At 38.3% G+C, this 20,882-nt stretch overlaps 1 protein-coding gene across 2 annotated transcripts in view; it reads right to left on the bottom strand.

The window, feature by feature from the left end:
• The window catches only part of LOC148427969 (Na(+)/dicarboxylate cotransporter 3-like), a 32,806-nt gene that overhangs the window by 3,046 nt on the left and 8,878 nt on the right, over nucleotides 1-20,882 (bottom strand). The window contains exons 5-16 of one of the 2 annotated variants that reach the window (XM_088408311.1): nucleotides 19,324-19,490; nucleotides 12,287-12,552; nucleotides 9,770-9,948; nucleotides 7,470-7,536; nucleotides 6,644-6,829; nucleotides 6,449-6,574; nucleotides 5,608-5,700; nucleotides 5,408-5,512; nucleotides 5,222-5,319; nucleotides 3,159-3,271; nucleotides 2,824-2,985; nucleotides 78-215 (exon numbers count right to left, since the gene is read on the bottom strand). In XM_088408311.1, coding sequence (XP_088264437.1) covers nucleotides 78-215; nucleotides 2,824-2,985; nucleotides 3,159-3,271; nucleotides 5,222-5,319; nucleotides 5,408-5,512; nucleotides 5,608-5,700; nucleotides 6,449-6,574; nucleotides 6,644-6,829; nucleotides 7,470-7,536; nucleotides 9,770-9,948; nucleotides 12,287-12,552; nucleotides 19,324-19,490 — 1,700 coding nt within the window. Of the gene's footprint in view, nucleotides 1-77; nucleotides 216-2,823; nucleotides 2,986-3,158; nucleotides 3,272-5,221; nucleotides 5,320-5,407; nucleotides 5,513-5,607; nucleotides 5,701-6,448; nucleotides 6,575-6,643; nucleotides 6,830-7,469; nucleotides 7,537-9,769; nucleotides 9,949-12,286; nucleotides 12,553-12,682; nucleotides 13,081-19,323; nucleotides 19,491-20,882 lie in introns of those variants that run through there. The other variant, XM_088408310.1, reaches the window with a different exon arrangement.

The following is a 20,882-nucleotide window of genomic DNA, read 5'->3' as shown; positions in this document are numbered from 1 at the left end:
AAGAAGGCACACGACAGACAACGAGCAGCAATCAACAGTTATTGGATTAAAAACCAAAAAAGTAACCGGCAGCTCACCATATCTTTGACCATGAGGTGACCGGACGCAAAGGCAATGGAGTTGGGTGGTGTGGAGACGGGTAGCATGAACGCGTATGAACTCCCAATTGTTGCAGGGATCATGAAGTACAGTGGGTTCACGCCCGCGTGAAATGCCTACAAAGCACAACAACCTATGTCAAGAAAGTATTTGGTATCAGCACTAGCAACAAGTTGTAACAGGGTGAGAAATTTGCAAGTTGTTGTGAATACTTCATAACACTTTATAGCCCGCTGGAAGGCATGAACAGAAAATATATTGTACTGCACAGGGCTTAGCTTACATACTTCATACAAACATCTAGTAATTAATTGCCCGTGACACCCCTGAGGATAAGTTGTACTGAAAACGGATGAATGGATAAACTCAAAAAAGTGACCAGACTGCATCAAATTAAATACCTATTCTAGTTTGCCTGCCATGGCCACCTAGTATGGCGTTATATTTGTGCCACAATTACGCGCACGCGGAAAAAATTTTGAGCGTTGAAAATAAAACTGAGCGAGCGAAAACAGATTTTGAGCGCAGAAAAAAAGTTCTTGAAAAGAAGTTTCTCGCTCAAAATTCCTTTTTGCTCGCTGGCAATAGCATTCTCGCGCTCAACATCTCGCTCTCGTTCCCGATACTCCTCCCTCCCTCGCTCAACATCGTGTTTGCTCAAAATTGAGCTCTCGCTCGCTCGAGTCGTCCTCTGCGCTCGCTCAGTTCTGCTCACGCGTTACGTTTGTGCCACAAAACCCGCCAATCAGAGCTTGTAAAAGCACATTGATTGACAGCTTGGTATCCAATGAGATTGCTTGTTGTGTTCACCCGGAACGAGCAAATGAGAGTGCGTCACATCGACGTGGGTGGGAGGGGTGGGCTTATATTATTAAAGTACAAAAACTAACAAGGTATTTCTGTCAAATGATACAATACAGTAATAATAATAATAATAATATTAAAAGTAATTCTCCAGCCCAAGTTCGTGTTGACGCACTCTCGTTTGCCCTTTTCAAGTGAACACAGGGCAAACAGGAGTGCGTCAACGGATAGGGTACAAGCAATCTCATTGGATACCAAGCTGTCAATCAAAGTGCTTTTACAAGCTCTGATTGGCTGGGTTTGTGGCACAAACGTAACGCATGAGCAGGACTGAGCGAGCGCAGAGAACGACTCGAGCGAGCGAGAGCTCGATGTTGAGCAAACGCGATGTTGAGCGAGGGAGGGAAAAGTATCGCGAGCGAGAGCGAGATGTTGAGCGAGAGAGGGCTATCCCGAGCGAGCAAAAAGGAATTTTGAGCGAGCAATTTCTTTTTCTGTGTTCAAACTCCATCGGCGCTTGCTCAAACTCTTATCATTACGCGCTCAATAGTTTTTTTCTTGCTCTCAAAATCTGTTTTCGCTCGCTCAGTTTGATTTTCTCGCCTCAATTTTTTTTTCGTGCGCTCGTAATTGTGGCACAAATATAACACCATAACCTACTGGCATTTTATGACAAACAGACATTGATACCGCTTTCATTCATCCATCTATTGTCTAGAGCCGGTCAACAACTATCTCTGCCCTACGGCTCACCCGAGGTGAAGGGGAACCAACTACGTGAAAAAAAAAATCACCATGTGGTTCAAAGCTGGGAGTATGTGTTTAATTGTTCTTCCAACCCAATGGCAAAAAAAAACAAAAAAAAAACAACAACAACAGATCTCATTCCATCCTTATTAGTTACTGCCCAGTAACGGAGACTGTCCTGCCTGGATCATTTTTTTTTTTGTTAGCAATATCTGAGCAAATGTCTACCACAGTAGGCCTCATAGAAGCTGAAATCTGATTGGATAAAAAAAAAAAAAAATCAATGTACATTATTTGAAGCTGTGTAGCCAAAAATAAATGTTCACAAATGAAGAGAATCAATTACTGTAAATAAATAAATCAAATAATAGAATTTAGCGTATAGCTACATACGTATGTCATGGTACGAAGGATTTATAAGTTTAGATTGCAAAAATAGTATCAACTGCTTGACTTTAGTAGGAGAGCTATTTACCTTTGATTCCAGAAAATTATAATTGTCGACAACAACACCAATAATCACAATAATGATACTAACAACAATCATCATCATTATACATTTTATACTTTATACTTATTAAAAGATGGAATATAGCAACACCAATCTTGACACGATCTGCTGTTTGTATATGTTTCTAATTATGTACTTGAGTTTTACATGGTGTAAACGATCATTGAGTGGGTGTGGGCAGTGTATGGAGCTTTAGCAAAGTACAAAGGAGCCCCATAATGATTAGAGACAATAGGGGTTAATAACTAACGAAGCACAAACAGAATACTATCTGTTGCAACACAACCTGACAGCAAAAACAAGTGTCTTTTGTGGGGTTTTTTTTTGAAACATCAAGAAGAGTCACGCAAAAATGCTATTTGCTTTCTCCTTCCTTCCTTGTGCAATGAAAATCCCAATTTTAGTTGGAATGCTGCGCCATATTTTGAAAACACATAAACAACAGTCCTTGGTGTCACACAGGGGAAGAAGCAAGAAGTCACGCAGCAAAAGATTTTTTTGTTTGGTTTTTTTTGTTTTTGTTTTTTTGTAATGTGCTCTTTGTGGCCAAATCAGAATTAAGCAGCAATATTCACCCTCACCCACCCCAGCTTCAGGTGCACAACAAAGAGTCAACTCAAGGCCGAGTGACTCGCAGAAGTGTGTATTCGAGACGAACTCACCAGTTCAGCAATAATAGGTAGAAATATGATAATGGTGGCAGTGTTGCTGGCAAATTCCGTGAAACAGGCCACAAAGGCCGTGATCAACATCATGGCCCCAGCAGGCGGGACCTTGGCCAAAGGCTGGAGGTGGCCTCCGATCCAGGAGGCCAGTCCTGACTCCTGCCAAACAGCACAAGAGGTAAAAGGTCAAATCGCATCACAATAAAGCACTGGTGAAAATAAAACCAACTACGTGGTGCAGAGGAGACGAAGAATGTGCGACGCCATTGATCAACTGTCGGACACATTTGAATGCAGTATGACTAAACCTGCATTCAGGAGCACAGTTTTACCTCGCATGCTTGAGCCATGGCAAAGCCGCCTCCGAGCAACAGAATGATATTCCAAGGAACAGCCTGCTGGGCTTTCTTCCATGATAGGAGTGGCGCGTATGGTGCATTTGAAGCTGAGGGAACATTCAAGAATCTTGTTTTAAAAGGAGAGTGTTTTGTTTGCCTTCCTTCACTCGTATCCAGCTGTTCATTTGTCCAGCTGAGCATAAAAAACAATCTCGCTCATGCACGTGTTCCAAACCGACTCAGGCATGTGCATGTAAATATGTGTGCGCCGACACTAAGAGCTTTGAGGGATTATCCCGATCAATGAAACAGAGAAAGTATAGTCCCACCTCCAGACGGTCGATGCACTTGGTCTCTAATCTACAGCATTAACATTCCTTTGCTGACTTGTGATATTTTGCAACGGCTTTACGCAAAAGCTAAGTAAGAAGGAACCTTTCGGATCCAACACAATCAATTTTTGGCCACTGGGCCGCTTTCAATTTGTTTGGATTTAACAGCAGGAAAACAAACTGTTCAAGGGTCAGACTGTGCAGGTAACATTTTAGCTTTCTGAATTGTCACTCGAGTCAAAAGACAATGTTCACTAAAGCAAAGTAGTGAAGGGAGAGACAATTAGTAAAGGTTCTTGTATTTTTTAACACTTCTAACCATCAAAAAATGGAGTTATATAATGACCTTTTTGTCATTATATATATATATATATATATATATATATATATATATATATATATATATATATATATATATATATATATATATATATATATAAAATGACGGTACGATAGTAATACTTTGAAAAAATATTTTATAAATGTAAAAAAAACGCCATCTCTGGCCTCATTTTACCCCGCATCTCGAATTTGCCTGAGGTAAAACAACCAAATAATGACTGATGCACACCCCTGAAACCGTTGTGTTGTTACTTTACATTTTCACATTCAGTCTGAATAGTTTTCCTAAAAGTATTGTGGAATTTCCACCTCTCATTAGAAACAAACGTTAAAAAGTAGGGATTGGACAAATCTCGACACAAATTTGTGGTCATTGCAACGTCGCTTCAAACAGAGCAGGCCCTCAAACAATCTGAGAGGATTGAGATACTATGCAGAATTAGTAACATTTCTAAACTGCCCATATTTGTTTTTTACTCCTAAATTCCTAACGGAAAAACTTCCAACCTATAACATTTAGGGCACTTAACTACTCCTTTTTTCTGTCAAAATGGGCAAAATGTTAAGACCGGTGGCAACAGATTCAGAGCAGCAAGATTTCTCTCATTCAAGGCTTGACAGTATTTTTGAGTAATGTCAGACAGCTACAAGAATTCTGCCACAAAAATTCTCCATCTAATATGAAAAAAAAAACCACACATACAGGTCAAGTGTAGAGTAAAGTTGAGTTATCACTGGTTAATACGCAAGTATCTACTGTATAGTAGTACTTAGCTACAGTTAAACAAAGATAACTGAGTCAGTTATATATTCATTTTATTCAATTATTTCATTTAATTATCTTTAAAATGATATATATACGACATGAAGGTACTTCAGAAATGGACAAAGTTTCATCAAATGGAATGTTGCTCAGTTGGATCTCTAGTTTTGAGAAATGAAACATTCCAACTTTTGGCAGATCTGTAGCATCCAGTACCTTAGGACAAAGATTTTGACCTCAAACTTTCAGGGACTGTTGATGAGAAAACGGCATGCGAAAATCCATCTGAATCTTATCCTAATCATGTCATTGAACACACTGTAATAATGATGATTGGGAGGGGGGATGCTGAAAGAATAACGTTGGCCTTGTTGGTGGTTGACAACTTGCGGTGTGCATTATTATGTATCAATCAATAATTCGATGAACTATAATCATTATCATTTGAAATGTATTTCAAAAGCAAGAAGGCGCCACTTTGGGGGGAGCAGGGAAGAGTAAGTGACACACGGTTGATCTAAAAATAGATCATTTTGTCCACATAGTCTAGATTTGTTGTTTACGCGAAACGTCATCCATCAACTTGCGTAACATTTTAGCAGAGCAGAACACACACTGACCTTTAGGGTCCAACCACCAGCTAAGAGAAGGTTTCTGCGAGGGGAAGAAAAATAATATGGACACAATGATCACACCGGTGACTGCGTCTGACACATAACTGCAAAAGAGGAAACAGAAAGTTACACATGCCTGGTTCTGAAAAGGCGTCGGACGACAAATGTCAAGGGTAGTTTAAGATTTCTCACCCCTTCTTAAAAAATACAGACCAGCCGGTGAAAAATTTGGGATCCCTTGTAAACAAAAGAACAGCATACAAGACAAAGAAGAAGGATATGGCCCCCTCTGCAAAACTGCAACGGAGCAAATTCGGGTTTAACAGACTTTGCCTTCCAAAGACAAATGTCCTCTCTTTTAATTTGGCTTGAAGACATACATGGGTCCTCACTTTAAGGGCCCAAGTTTTCTGTAATCCTCTTCAATGAGAGCCCGAGCTTGGGCCTCTTCCTTCGCTCTTTGGTCGTGTTTCTTGAAGCACAAGCTGCAGCAAACAAAAGCATTCAAAGAGTTAATGAAAAACCAAGCGAGATCATTCATATGCATTCAAACAAGCTGGAACGTGACTGAGGAGCAAAACAGTGACATCCTGGGTGACGTCATGGAAAAAACTCCATGTAGTCGCTAATAACCGGATACAAGCAGGTTACGGACAGGTCACATAACTCCCTACTTGTGCAATTGCAAAGTAATTGTTCAAATAGTACCAGTAGAATTTGCGCTTACGTATATTGTATTCCGTTATTAAACGAACATGGACGATTCTCGTGCGTGTCTCTCTCTTATGTCAGAATTACAAAACAGACAAAACATGTTTCATCTGGTGGATTCCAATTTTGTCCGAGGAAAAAATACCATAGGTGCCTGTTCATGCTTTTGCGTACTGTATGACTGCGCATAGAAAAACATATAGCCTCTTTGTTAGGGCTGCCTGTCCTAGTGCATTGGAACTGCCTCCTTACATGCACATTTTTTTGTTTTGTTTTGTTTTGGGGTTTTTTTTTGGGGGGGGGGGGGTTGCTGTTACATTGAAATTGCATCTCAAATGTCTGTGATTCTGCCCCAAACACTTTTGTCAGGTTTTCAAACCCTAAAGCTTTCCCAGAGGACACAGCACTTGAACTCGAATTAGTGATGAGCTCTAATGTTCCTGTTTGCAAATGGGCATCAGTGGAAAATGATTTGTGATCCAAGGTCCATTGTGATGTAGTACATAAAGCAAACTTGCTCACCGCGTGTTCCAGCCGCCATGGAGGAAGGCGATCCACACCCACCCCAAAAGAAGGAAGACGACCATGAGTGGGAATGCAAATGCAAACCAGGAGCCAAAATTGATGAGCTCACATTCTGGAAAATAGCTGAAGAGACAGTCAATTAAAAAAACAAAGAAAAAACAGCAGTCTTGAGCAAGCAAAAATCTGCATTACTTTTTGAGCTGTCCAATCAGGATGAGGTTTGGTGCTGTTCCAGTGAGTGTGGCGGTTCCGCCGATGCTAGCCGCATAAGGAATGCAGACAAGAAAGCCTTTCCACACTCTCATCTGATACTCCGACTCGGACCGGATCTCCTCAGCTGTCCTCGTGTCATTTTGCTCTTCCGCGTCGACGTCCATCCTTTTTAAAACAATGATCGTGACTCGTGACGACACAGTGCATGTTTACCTTGTTGTTACAGACCAACCGCTAAATATGATCAAATTACATGAGTGTTTTGAATGATTTAATTGCAAATGACTTCAAATTAACAAAATAAATCATGAAAACAATACTTCAATCCTTTCAACTTGGAGATGTATTACAACGTATCTCGGGGCAAAAGAAATGGTTTTGGAAAAGACCTCTTTCTCTTCAAATATCGGGTGGAGCCTTACACACTTTTCCAGCCTCAAGAATTTACCATTAAGCTAGTTCACTGATGGTAATATTTGCTCTGCAATACAGTATTTGCTAACCACTATGCTACAACCCAGGGCGCCATGAAAGAACAGGAGCTAAACTGTGGGAATTTATCTCATTTTAGTTCATTGCTATGAAAGTTTTTTTTAACTGAAAATAATATATTTTTGCTCATGTGATACAGTAACATCCCATTTACATACAACTAAGTAAAGAGTGACCCGTATTTCCACTGCTCCCTTTTTGTCCTTTCTGTGTGGTGTTCTACCTGACTTTTCAAATGTTCAATATGGCCTCAGCACATTAAAGGTAAGGCAACAGTTTAGTGGTATTTAGCGATGAAAAACATTTGACTTACCCGCTAAGTGATAAAATTTCTTTCTCAGAGGCCACTGAGGGCAGAGAATGCATCTTAGTTGATTGACCTGAAAGAAAGCACAGTGTGTGTGGCATGCACATAAGCAAAAGTGGACACTGAACAAAACGTGAAAATACATTTTCTTTATACGCTTATTAGTACGTGGGAATTCTCGCGAATCTGGCAATACCAATCAATTACTACTTCAACCTCAACTAACTTTGTCTGAGCACCAAACATACGTCTTACATGCATATTAAAAATAGATAAGGTTTGATAATTCAAACAACTACCTTGTGTGCATCACTGTGTGATGCGGTGAGGAAATTTACAAGAATGGTTATCCATAACAATAATTGTAAACAGTCACTGAAACAAGCTGTAAAGCATGCCACAAATTAATCAGTAACTTATGGACTTTATTATGGAAGTATGTTAACTTTAAGCTTGTGTTTCAGTACACGTGATGAAGATGGGTAAACATTCTGCCTCTTCTGCTTAGTTTGGCTTTGGAGAGCATAAATCAAAATTATTATCCCTAAAACACAGAGACACAATTACCACTTTTGAATGGCACAGTAAAAGCTCACTCCATGCTTAACTTGAAAATCCGTGTGTGTCAAAATTTGATTCTGATTTTTGGACCTCGCATTTGATTCGGAATCGGTTTTCCATTCAAGATGATTTGATTGCCTGATTTCTGCTTCAATGTATTGATGTGCACAAAATCAACAAGATTACTCCTGTCTGTTTTGCAAGACAGAATGACGATTGAAGTCCTTGCCATGGATCACAGTTCTTGTCATGTAAAATACTTAGATCGTTTGCCATCAAGGATAATTCTCTCCAGTTGCGTTTTTTGTTTTTGTTTTATTTTGACATACGGATAGATGACACTCACGGCCATCTCTCCTCTTACTATTAAGCCAAATGCGCACTGTTGTGATTAACTTAGACCATTTTATGGCCGCATTACTCCCCCCTTGGCCAAGAAACACGTGACCAGCCAAGGCCAGGAAGAAGAACAGTGTGGACCATGCTTTTGGAAGGGATGGGGGAGGACGAGAGAGTATAAGGGGGATCTAGAGAGAATGGCAAAAATGCAAGCAATCAGGTTTAAATTGCTCACAAGCTACCAAGCAAAGTGTGCCTTGTGGTAGACTAAATGATAAAGACAAAGAATATAGAGTGGCTTCTGAGAGGCGGTGGATGAAGGCAGACCCGTGCGTAGACGTCATCGCAAGCCAGGACGCGGCATAGTTTAAAAAAAATCTACGGCATCTGACGAAGAGTCAGAGTGCTAGCTTGCTCTCTCGAGCCCACCATGTGCCTTTCCCAGCTGGCTTCAGGGGATACCCTGAACTGATTGCCAGCCAATCGCAGGTACTGTTTGCATATTTGACCAAATATGGATATGCATTGTTATTTTTCCATCAAAACACTTTTTCATTGGTTTTGTTCATGTTTTTTAGAAGGGAAGGGCTGTCGAGATGTTTAAGATGCCAATAAACCAAAAAATATTAGTGTCAAAGTCAATGTTGTGCAGAAAACACCTTTTCACAAAAAGCTTATTTTCTGCTATTTTCTACTTATTTTCTCCCAAATAGCTTGTTTTCACTAATGTTGTTAGTGCCTACTTTCAAATTGTGATAAGTAAAGAACATAATAATGTAAAATCATCCTGTCTTTTTAGAATTAAATGGTATCACGCATGTTTATTTAAAGCTGCCAATATTCTGACAGCCTCGAAAAATGAGTGACAATGTTCGAAACTGGCTAGTAATACATGGTGCGGAAAGTTTTTTTTTTTTTTTAAACTTTTATTCACTTGTAAATTGTGTTATTTAGATTCATTGACATACCAACGACTAAAATTGAAATTAAAAATGCAAGTCTTGGTATTCTATCATGTACTGTATTATGAACTTAAGAGACTTGATCGACCATTTAGTGAAATTAAGTAAAAATATAAATACATATGAAAGTAATTTGACCACTTTACTTTTGTATGTTAGCTTTTACTGATTGATAGGAAGTGCACATTGTTATGAGACAGTTGCAGTTAATTTGGTTTACTGCGTAGATGGACCATTTTTCTCTCTGTCTGAGTTTAAAATGTTCAATTGCATTAGATTGCGCCATGCAGTTATCTGCTTGAGTAACACTGGACACTTGTGCCCAATTTTATAATGACAGCATAATTGACGGTATTAGCCTCCTTAATCAGCAATTCATAATTTTTATTTTATTTTTATGTATTTATTATTTTTACACAAGTCATCATCAATCATTCAACAAACCATTGACGACATCACAGTCATGATCCTCGATCGGTTTGCATTTTTGCTTGAGACTCTCTAGATCGCCGAAAAGAGACTCCAGGATGGCGTTGGCGATGGGGAGCATCATGGCTGTCGTGGCTGTGTTGCTAAGCCACATAGACAGGAAGGACGAGGTCACCATCATGCCAAGTATGAGCCTAAAATGTGCAAAAGAGGACAATTTTAGCAATAAAATTGTCACGCATATATACAAAGGGAAACTTTACTTAACTGAGACGATTTATGAGCTATGATAAAATCCATCTTTGTCTAGCATCTATGCCAGCAGTTTTCAAATGCAAGGTATGAGTACACCTGAGAGTACGTGAAGGCAAATCTGGAGATATGTGAGGTTTTAAAAGAGTTTCATAATTATATGTCTTTTAATGCTTCGACATAAACTGTATATTTTTCTGTTCAAATTAAGAGCAAATTGGAACATGACGCAACCATTGCCTCGTTGTGTTCTGGTAAACTAATTGCACAAAGTTTCACGCCTTTGTTTAGTTGTATATTGGTGTTAAGTCGTATATTGTCTTTTAGGACAATCTTCTGTCAGTTACACATGTTACATGTTTTATCTTCTGGAGTAGATTGCTGAATAATATATGCCAATATCACTACAAATGTAGTATAATAAATTAGACACGGATGGCACAGCACTGGTTTGCCCCTTTTTTTTTTTAATACAAAAATACTTTGCCCTTTTTAATGAATATATGTCTGAAAATATTTCACAAGGAATACATGATTGAAAAGGGGTTAAGAACATCATAGGCTGAGTGAGCAATGTTTTGAGAAAGTTCAAACAAAATCATGACTTTGGGGTTAAAAAAAAATAAAGGGCATAAAATATGCTTTAAAGTGACAATATTTAAATTTAGACCATTTTTCAATAAAAAAATGAATGATTCTAAATTTCAAAAATGCAAATAAATGTGAACTGAACGCCTAACAGTATGTTTTAAATATAACCGTTGGTGTAGTTATCATTAAATGATATTAGATGGGGGGTGGCACTCCTCCGGAGGTCGCCATTTGTGTTATAGCTACGGACAGGCGCATGCAAAAAATTACACATACTCTCTTTAAATTATTTTATTTTTGCTTGGAATTTAAGTTATAATGTCTTCATGCTGGAATACAGTCACGGGAATATTTAAGACCATCCATGTGTCTTGACTTTCCTTTTAACTTTAAATGCATAGTAAATATGTTTGGACCAAAAATAATAACAAAAACAGCTTGTAAGAGTCGAATTTAAGAGATGAATGAAACATTTTCAAAGGCTTTTCTTCACCAAAACCACTTCACAAAGTAATGTTGCAGTCCTCAAGATTTCTCAAAATTGGTCTTTCTCTGAGACCTCTTTTCAAGGGTCTTGAAATTAAGGACATTTTTACTCTGTCAGGTCTCTGTGTTGGACAGAGTGGATTCTGGATATTAGATCATTAAAAGACCAAATGAGCAGAGTGGTTACCATGTCCGCCTCACAGTTCAGAGTCTCGATTTCATTTCCAGGTCGCTTTCTGTGTGGAGTTTACATGTTCTCTGGGCCGGCAAATGTTCTTCAGGGCACTCCGGCTTCCTCCCACATTCCAAATACATGCATGGTCTAACCTTTTGTAGGTGTGACTGGGTGAGGGAATGGTTGCTTGTCTCTGTGTGCCCTGCAGTTAAGGGTATCCCCCAACTACTGCCCAAAGAGAGTTGGAATAGGCACCAGCAAGCCTGCGACTCTAGTGAGGCTAAGCAGTTGTAAGAAATGAATGGATGGATGGATGGATGGATGGATGGATGGATGGATGGATGGATGGATGGATGGATGGATGGATGGGTGGATGGATGGGTGGATGGATGGATGGATGGATGGATGGATGGATGGATGGATGGATGGATGGATGGATGGATGGATGGATGGATGGATGGATGGAGGACCAATTGAGACCAATTCAGTTCTACTAAGATCAGTGAGAAACATTGAATGCTGGTGCTGCAAACATCCATTCATCGATCCATTTTCTGGAGCAGCTAATCCATGGTCTCAATTTTTTTGCCCATGGCTGCGCTGTATATACTAAGTGAAATTAAACAGAAGGATAATTTTGGAATGTTTAATTTTTTGAGAGTTGTTTTGGGTGTTTATTGACATGTAGTGAGCCAAGGCACTCCACCGAAGAAATGTCACAAAAAGAATGAATTCTGTATTATCATCGCGTCTCAATTTCAATCTGTTTATACTTGAAATATATATGGATTTATCGTACTCTGCAACAGGTAGCTGCACAGTTTTATGTGCCATTTGACACCTAGTAAAATAATGCCTTTGTTTGTTTGTTCTGTCTGTCGATATAGTATGTCGCTGACATGTTCAGATAATCAATAAAACAAAACTCACGCTTTTCAGACAAATTCTGTGATATCAGATTGTGATCTTGATGATGGCAATAGTAATACTAGTCATTGCTACAGAGTGCTTTGTGTGGATTTTCTTACCAGGCTGGTTTTACCCCTGCAATGGTGAGGACCTTCAGTGCTATTCTGCGATGGAGGCCCCACTCCTCAATGGACGAAGCCATCACCAGGCCACTTAAGAAGAGAAAGTTTGTTTCGAGGAAGTACTGAGGACAGAGTTTCTTTGATGAAATGATCCCCAGTGTTGGAAAGAGGCATATGGGGAGCATAGCAGTGACAGCCAGAGGGAGGGCCTCTGAGCACCAAAACGTTGCCATAAGCACCACCACATAAAGACATCGTCCTTCCTAAACATAATTAGAAAACACAATCAAGATGGGGATGCAAAAAATGCTTGCAAAAAAATTACAAAGATTCATAGTTTTTAGACAAATCAATACGTACATAGACAAAAAAGTGTAATGTACACTCACTCACTTTTTCAGGCAAGGTCACAAGAAAAGGTGAAAAAAGCAGTGGCGTGATCAGGATCACAAGCAGTTTGTGGACGCACCACAACTTCTTGGACACGACAGACATTTTCATCTTCACGTGTAGACGTTTGCTCCCGAGTGGCGGAGATGAAGCTGGCAGGCAGAGCTATAAAGCCTCCGCAGGCGTGCGGAGAAGATTAACCACTAGCTCGGCTACAGGTTAACTCCTCGTACGGAGGTGTCAAATAGTTAAGCAGGACACTCCGGTTTCCTAAAGTAGGCCTCTCCCCCTTCAACTGGAACAGTGAGTGGTGCATCGTTAGATTAAAAAAAAAAAAAAAAAAAAATCACAGTCCTGCTGAGGGAGCAGCTGTGGGCTGAAATTCTGCCTCACCCACACAGTGCTGCTAAATCATAACAAAACTTATATAATATATACATATATATATATATATATATATATATATATATATATATATAATACTGAATCACTTGGAGTACTTTTCAAAGTTTTGTCTCACATACACACACACGCATACACACACATAATTGTGTTTGTGTATGTGAGGAAAAAAGTTTGAAAAGTACTACCTGCAACAGTATTCTTTTTTGGGGCACGGGAGAGGATAAAGAAAATGTGCATTGGCGTATTGTTATATTGTCTGTCCATGTTCAAGAATCATTGCTTAAAGTAGTATAATACAGATGCTGTTAGCCCACCTATGGCATTTCATATCAGCACTGATATCACCATTATAATTGTTTTAAACACACATTAACAAAACGGGTTACGTTAATTTTGGCAATGAACAATACCTGAGTGTGCCAATAAAGCTAAATGCTTCTTCTAAATGCTTCTTTTTTTAAAATTATTTTTTAACTATTGTTTGGCAACGGCCAAACCGCTGGTAGTTTGCCAAAGTGATATCCATCCACCCATTTTCTACAGCTGCTTATCCTCACAAGGGTCACAGGCTTGCTGATGCCTATCCCAGCTGGCTTCAGGCAGTAGGCGGGGTACACCCAAAACTGGTTGCCAGCCAATTGCAGGGCACACGAAGACAAACAACCATTCACACACCCGATCACACCTTGAGACAATTTAGTTTGTCCACTTCACCTGCCATGCATGTTTTTGGAGTATGGGAGGGAGCCGGAGTACCTGGAGAGAGCCCACGCAGGCTCAGGGAGAAGATGCAAACTCCACACAGGAAGGCCGGAGTCAGGGGTATTTGAACTTGGGTCCCTAAACTGTGAGGTGGACATGCTGTGCCATTGAGCCACCTCCAAAGTGATTTTACATGTCAAATTCATGTCTGAACTTTTTCCTCTTTAACAAGTTGAAATAAAAATAAACAAAGATAATGTGGTTGCATATGTGCACTTTTCATATGGCGCCAGATAGTGTTGTATACCACTCCATTGGTAAATAAATCATCATTTAGAAACTATATATTGTTGGGTTGTGTCTGCGTGATATTAGCATTGGTTTGATAAAAAGAAACAGTTGCAAGGAATAAACATGCAAAAATATCAGGAAGAGGGAAAATATTTTTCAGTGCTGTACTTTTTGGAATTATGGCTAAAAAATGAAATTTTCTTTTTAAAATTTCTCAAACACGTGTGAGGAAATAGATCTAATTGAACCTTTAATGTTGGAGGATGATTTTTTTTTTTTTTTGCATTAATATATGTACTTATGTTACGTAAGTACAAAACGTGAGTACTTTTGGTACCTCTCACACAGGGTGTTTACCATCATTTGAATAGCTGTTCCTGCACTCTTGTCTGAACATGTTGAAATTACTTCAAGCAATGACGAGGCAACCTCAAAATTTGGGAACATTTCCAACTTATACAAGCTCTCGTGATGAGCCACGCTGCCACATTTCTGCAATCCTGCTCCTACTTGTGTACTATGCAATGATCTTTGCACTATTATTTTGACTTTTATTTTTTGCACTGAGTAAAATGCAACTATTTTATTTGTTATTGTGTTACAATTGTTTTCATTTTGGTAACTGGAGGGAAACTACCAAAGAATTCCATTACTAAGTGTCAGCGGTTGGCCGTCAAGGCCTTCTCTGTTGGCCTAATACAACCTGACATTATCATATATAATATATATATGATATATAATATATATATGATTATATATATATATATATATATATATATATATATATATATATATATATATATATATATATATATATATATATACTAATTATGATAAAAGTCAATTTAATTTTGAATTTATTTTTACTAAATATATATATGATATTATATGTATATATATATATATATTATTATTATTTTTATTATTCTCCATATTCTCTTCTTTTCATGTCATATTACATCCATATGGTTACACTCCTAAGTGCTGCAGTTTTAGTGTCGAGTTTTTAGCCAATTAGAATTCAGTTAACGCGTGTCGCCAGGTAGACTTTATGGCAGACTTAATGTCTGTTTGAGCCCGGAGGCGCTGGGCATCTGCTTGAACAGTCGAAGGCTTCTTTGCAGTGTGCAATGACATATTGTATACGGGCCCATAATTTTTGTTAGACAGCTGCAATAGCCAATCGACCCATCAAAACACTTTCAGGAAACCTCACTTAGAATGTGACGTCTGCCATTATAGTTTGATTTGGTACACCTGTCTGGTGACACTTTGTCCGTTTTGCTCCCGGTTCGGTCCTGCCTCATTTCCTTGTTAAAAGGTCCTTTTTTGAGCCACATATTTCTCCGTTTTCCTACATTTTTTGGGTCCCCTTCCTTCCTCCTCCCAATTCACCGTGCCCAGACGTGACACTTATATTAAATTGCCATTTGTCATGCAACATACAACTCTTTTTAAAGCTTGCTTAATCTTCATGGACTTCATAAAACTTCATGGACAAATAATTTGAAATTATTATTACTTATTCTAAGTTTTGGCACGTAAAATGATACGTTTTAATTGCTGATTGCTGGTTTATTGATGTTTAACTGCTCTGAAAAATAGCCTGCGTAGCCCAGTAATGCGTATGAGGATTCCAGTCACTGAATGCCTAAGTGTGAAATGCACGGACCGCCACTGCTAAGTGTTATCACTGTGAGTGCGTGCATGCAAGCATTTTTAAACCACAAATGACAGATAACACATGCCTATTCTTGAAGTCCAAGGAATAACTGCTTTAATGTCAGAGCTCATAGGAGGTGTTCAAGGACTTGCCAGTAGATGGTAATCTATGCATATGAATCCAAAAACATTTGACCTTTTTCCAGATAAAACAGGACATTGAGGAAGGATTCTTGGCCCCTACAGCTGGAGTAAAATCTTATGTTGAATGCTTCCAAAAATATATACCTCATCATGAGGGTGCAATCTTCTGTCCCTTTTTTCCACACAAGCACAAGGCCACATGAAGCAGACAACAATCACATTGAATGTCTGTAAAGATAGTTTTGTTGCGCTTGTCTAGGAGATCATATACAGCAAGCTTGAAGGACCTGGACAATGGGTAAAAAAAGAGAAGATCAACATTACAAGAAGGGTGTTGAAACTTCAGAGAATCCCACCCAGTTTCTTCAGAGGCAAAGCAATATGGAGACAGTCATTTGTTTTGTAGGTGAAACTAGGGGCGTAGCCGGACATTTTTTTAGTGGTGTGGCCAGGGTGACACAACACCTCAATGAGGGGAGACCGTGCAAGTTTGTATGCTTTCCCCAATCCACAGTCAGGATTTCATGCGTTAAAATTCACAGGTATCCAAACACCATTAAAGAGCAAGTTTTGCTGAGCTTAATTTACGATGCCATTTTCTTTGCCTTTGCTTTGCTACCACCTCATAGTCTACAAGAATTTCATGCCCTGATTCGGTAGCTCGACGCCAATAACAGTGATTGATTGTCACCAACTTCCGATATCATTTTGCATACTTTAATGAATTTCTCATTCATTCAAAAGCACCCGAAAAGCACATCAATACAAAAATGTCTTAATTCAGTACAATTCCAAATATTGCTTTTCATTTAGGTTAAATGATGCATCGTGGGATATTTAGAGTTCACATTTACTGGTGTACGTGAATGCAGCATACGCACTACGGTGTCACAGTGAGACCATCGCCACCAGAGTTCACAAATACAAATACAATTCACTATTGTTTTTTTTTTTTTGCATGAAAGCGCAGAATTTACAAAACTTGGGCAAATATTTCAACGCTGGTTATTTACCCCGGGCCTCAGTGGACATAAGTAAAATGAAAACACAACTCTTACCGCTCAAGTAGAAATCAGGACACCGATCCAGACACACAAGGATTAACCAGCAACAACAACACAACTCATGCAGTTAGCAAGCCGCAATAGAGGGAAGCTACAGACTAAGGTCAATGCTGTTGTGTCGTGATGTCTGCGCTGGCATTTACTTGTATTTGGCGGGCGAACTCAAATGTGTACAATAAATAGTTATTCGGACTCCCAAGCTGATCACTGCGCATCGTCGTGAAACGTGTGCTGCATGGAATGGGAACCCCCTCCTACTCTTTTTATTTGCGATTAGCATATATTGCTAATATTTGGTATTGGCATACAAAGCAGAAACTTGTGCTGAGTGGAGCAAACAGCCGTTCCCCCCGCCCGCCCTATTCTCCTTCTTCTCCTTTTATTTACTATTTTCAAACAGAACATCTTTTTAATTTTTTTTTTGCTTGTTTGTTTGTTTGTTTGTTTGTTTTTTCGTGATTGACATACAGTACAAGCCGGAAACTAGTTTGGCTGCACACAAGACGCATAATTACATCCAAAACGTAATTTGAATCACGTTGGCTGAAGTGTTCCTCCTTGGCTTTCCATAGCTAAAAGAAACATGACTACTCCATTGGGTGGCGCTCCCCAAGTAATGATTACTTGACCCACGAATATACCGTATTTTCCGGACTATAAGCCACACCGACATATAAGGCGCAGCGGCAAAATATGAGCAATAACGATTTTTGTCACCGATAAACTGCATCGGACTATAAGCCGCAGGTATCAATATGTCAGCAAAAAAGTGGTACATGGAAGTTCATAATGTTTTTTCGTTTTTTTTAATGTTTTTCTAATTGTCTGCCAACAGGAACATACCCTCTTTAACAGACTGAGTCCCAACATATTTCAAGAAAATGGATGGATGCATATTTTCAACACTAACAGAATACTGTTAGTTAAATAGCTGTTCAAAATCGAGATCAATACTTCAATAGCATCTTTTTTAAAAAAAATCTCTCTTTGTGTGATAGATTAGTTTAGTGAACATAAAAACAAATTGCACTTAATTCATATATACGATCACAAATACATGATTAACTCATATATACTGTGTAGGCCTACTGTATATAAAATTTAAATGTCATAAATGTACCCAAACTTGTCGAGATTATTTTATTCAATATAGACATATATTTTTTTTAATAATATATTTTAAAAAATCTTTTTGAGCACAGTCATTGATTCACATCTTTTAATTTCTATTTCATAGTTGTTCCATAAATTGAAACCTCGATCAGATACACACTTTTGCTTGCTGGTTGCCAACAAAAGATAAATGAATAAATAAATAAAAAACAACAGATAAGCTGCACTGGACTATAAGGCGCAAGACTCAAATCATGAGGAAAAAGTTGCATCTTACGTATAGTCCGAAAAATACAGTATATAAAACATATTTTGGTTGGATAGAACTCATTCATTTCCACCACATTGAAATTTATATTAGGTTTTCCAAATTAATAATGTTCTAAATATTAATTATTGTCACTTCAAGTAAGCTTTTGTTTGGATTCTGTGGCTGTGCATATTGATTTTGAAATATTGGTCCATGCGCACAGTTTAGTTCACAAAAGGATGGCTGTGGATTATACAAAAAGCAATGACAGTAATAGTAGGATTATCATTGACCTTGATTTATGTACTGTATATCTCTACCTATGACAGATTCTTTTTCAGTTTGCATTTAGACCAATCGCCCATACATTCTTTAAATAGGTATTTACAATGAGTAAATTGCGGCTTAGAATCAGAGGGCTAAGTCTACTGTGTCTATGTGAAAATAGCAGGGGAAAAACAGGTTTTAAATATTTCCCCATAAGTGGGGGATGGTGGAGGTGCAGTGTAACAAAGGGTGGCCGCAGCGTCCACTATACTCGATCGGATACAGTGATTGTCATCGTGCGGAGACCAGCAGGATTTACGATAATGAAATGGATCTTCTACAGAGGAGGTGAGCCTCAAGGATGGGCAAATGACTACTATGCACGCATATTCAGCACACGACCTGCTTCATACTTTGATCAGGTCCACAGTCCAACTGTGCACAGATGTCAACCTCATTTTTGCCATAGAAGTTTAACTTTCCACCGCAAACCTTGTGAAAGTCATGTGACCGAACCCGTAAAGCCAGTTAGCAGACTCATTGAATGTATAAATAATACAAACGTTCTTTTTTATTTTTTCTTCGTTTTTTAACAATGTTTTTCATCATATTCATTCAAAAATTGTAATGACGAGTCTGTTGAAAAATCTTCGGGGTTTGTTCATGTTCCACTTGGCGATGGAAGTTGTGATGCATTATTTTTATCGTCAGCAGAGGGTGATATTGCCCAGCATGAGTTTATTTACCCGAATGACTATGTATGACACGAGTGCTTTGGCGGAGCCCACTGCCAAGTAGCCCAGACTGATCCACATGACGGGAAGTGGCAACTCCTCTCCACTTGCGTTACCAGTGCTTGGAGTTGCATCGACGAGCAGTACATTTGTCGTTGTTGGTGCGTTGGTCACACAAGCTGAAGTGAGAAAAAACATCCATCCATCCAACCATCCATAGCACATAGCATTCTCAATGTACGATGTATTTTGTTTTGACCGTATTATATATATATATATATATATATATATATATATATATATATATATATATATATATATATATATATATATATATATATATATATATATATATATATATATATATATATATATATATATATATATATATATATATATATATATATATATATATATATATATATATATATGACTGGTGTTACCAGTGCTTGGAGTTGTATCGACGAGCAGTGCATTTGTCGTTGTTGGTGCGTTGGTCACACAAGCTGAAGTGAGAAAAATGTATTTTGTTTTGATCGTGTGTGTATATATATATATATATATATATATATATATATATATATATATATATATATATATATATATATATATATATATATATATATATATATATATATATATATATATATATATATATATATATATATATATATATATATATATATATATATATATATATATATATATATATATATATATATATACACACACACACACACAGTGGTGGACCGTAAGGGCCAGCAAGGCCTTCTCTGCTGCCTAACATAACCTGACAACATTATCATAACTATAATAAACTATCATAATTATAACAATTGGAATGAAAGGCAATTTCATTTTAAATTCAATTTCTAATCAACATATATTTTTTATTAAAAAAAATATTCTCTTTATTCTGTGTCATTATTCTCTGATTTTATTTCATAAAGTATTATATCCATTTGGTTACGCTCCTTCTAGTGTTGTAGTTTTAAGTTGAAGTCTTGAGCCAATTAGAATTCAGCTAACTTGTGTCGACAGGCTGTATGGAATCTGCCTGCTCTAGGTTGTGAGGGCATTCGCCTCAACAGTTGCGGGCTTCTACGCAAGCGCAGATGAATACGTGCGCGGCCCGTATAACTTAATAGACAGCTGTAATAACCGATGAGTCATAAGATCGCCATCTAGAGGCCTCACGTTGACAAAGTGGAGGCTCACTGCAGGAAGGCCATGCAATGCTCAACAAGCAAGCTACGCGGTGTTTGCTTTGGCTGATTACATTAAAGGTGTAGCGTAGCTATTAGCTAAGCTCTCCCAACCTGGCTATTTTTCTGACTGGGCTACCAGGGGCTGGGAATGCCTTTTGTTTGCAAAGGATGGATTTGGTGTTTGGAGGAACACTGATTTGCAAACTTCAATTGTTTAACCAAGGCAGCAACGAGACACCAAGGCACGGCTGGACACACACGCTACGGTGCTTTTAAAAGCTTATGGGGACACCTGAGTGGATATACAGTATTGTACATCTCAGTTTGAAGGTAAAAAAAGCTCCCTAATGTGCTACGGTGCTT

This window comes from Hippichthys cyanospilos, chromosome 2, assembly GCF_059441005.1.
Source record: "Hippichthys cyanospilos isolate Australia breed blue-spotted pipefish chromosome 2, RoL_Hcya_1.0, whole genome shotgun sequence".
NCBI classification, from domain to species: domain Eukaryota; kingdom Metazoa; phylum Chordata; class Actinopteri; order Syngnathiformes; family Syngnathidae; genus Hippichthys; species Hippichthys cyanospilos.
This window is presented reverse-complemented; position numbering and strand designations above follow the sequence as displayed.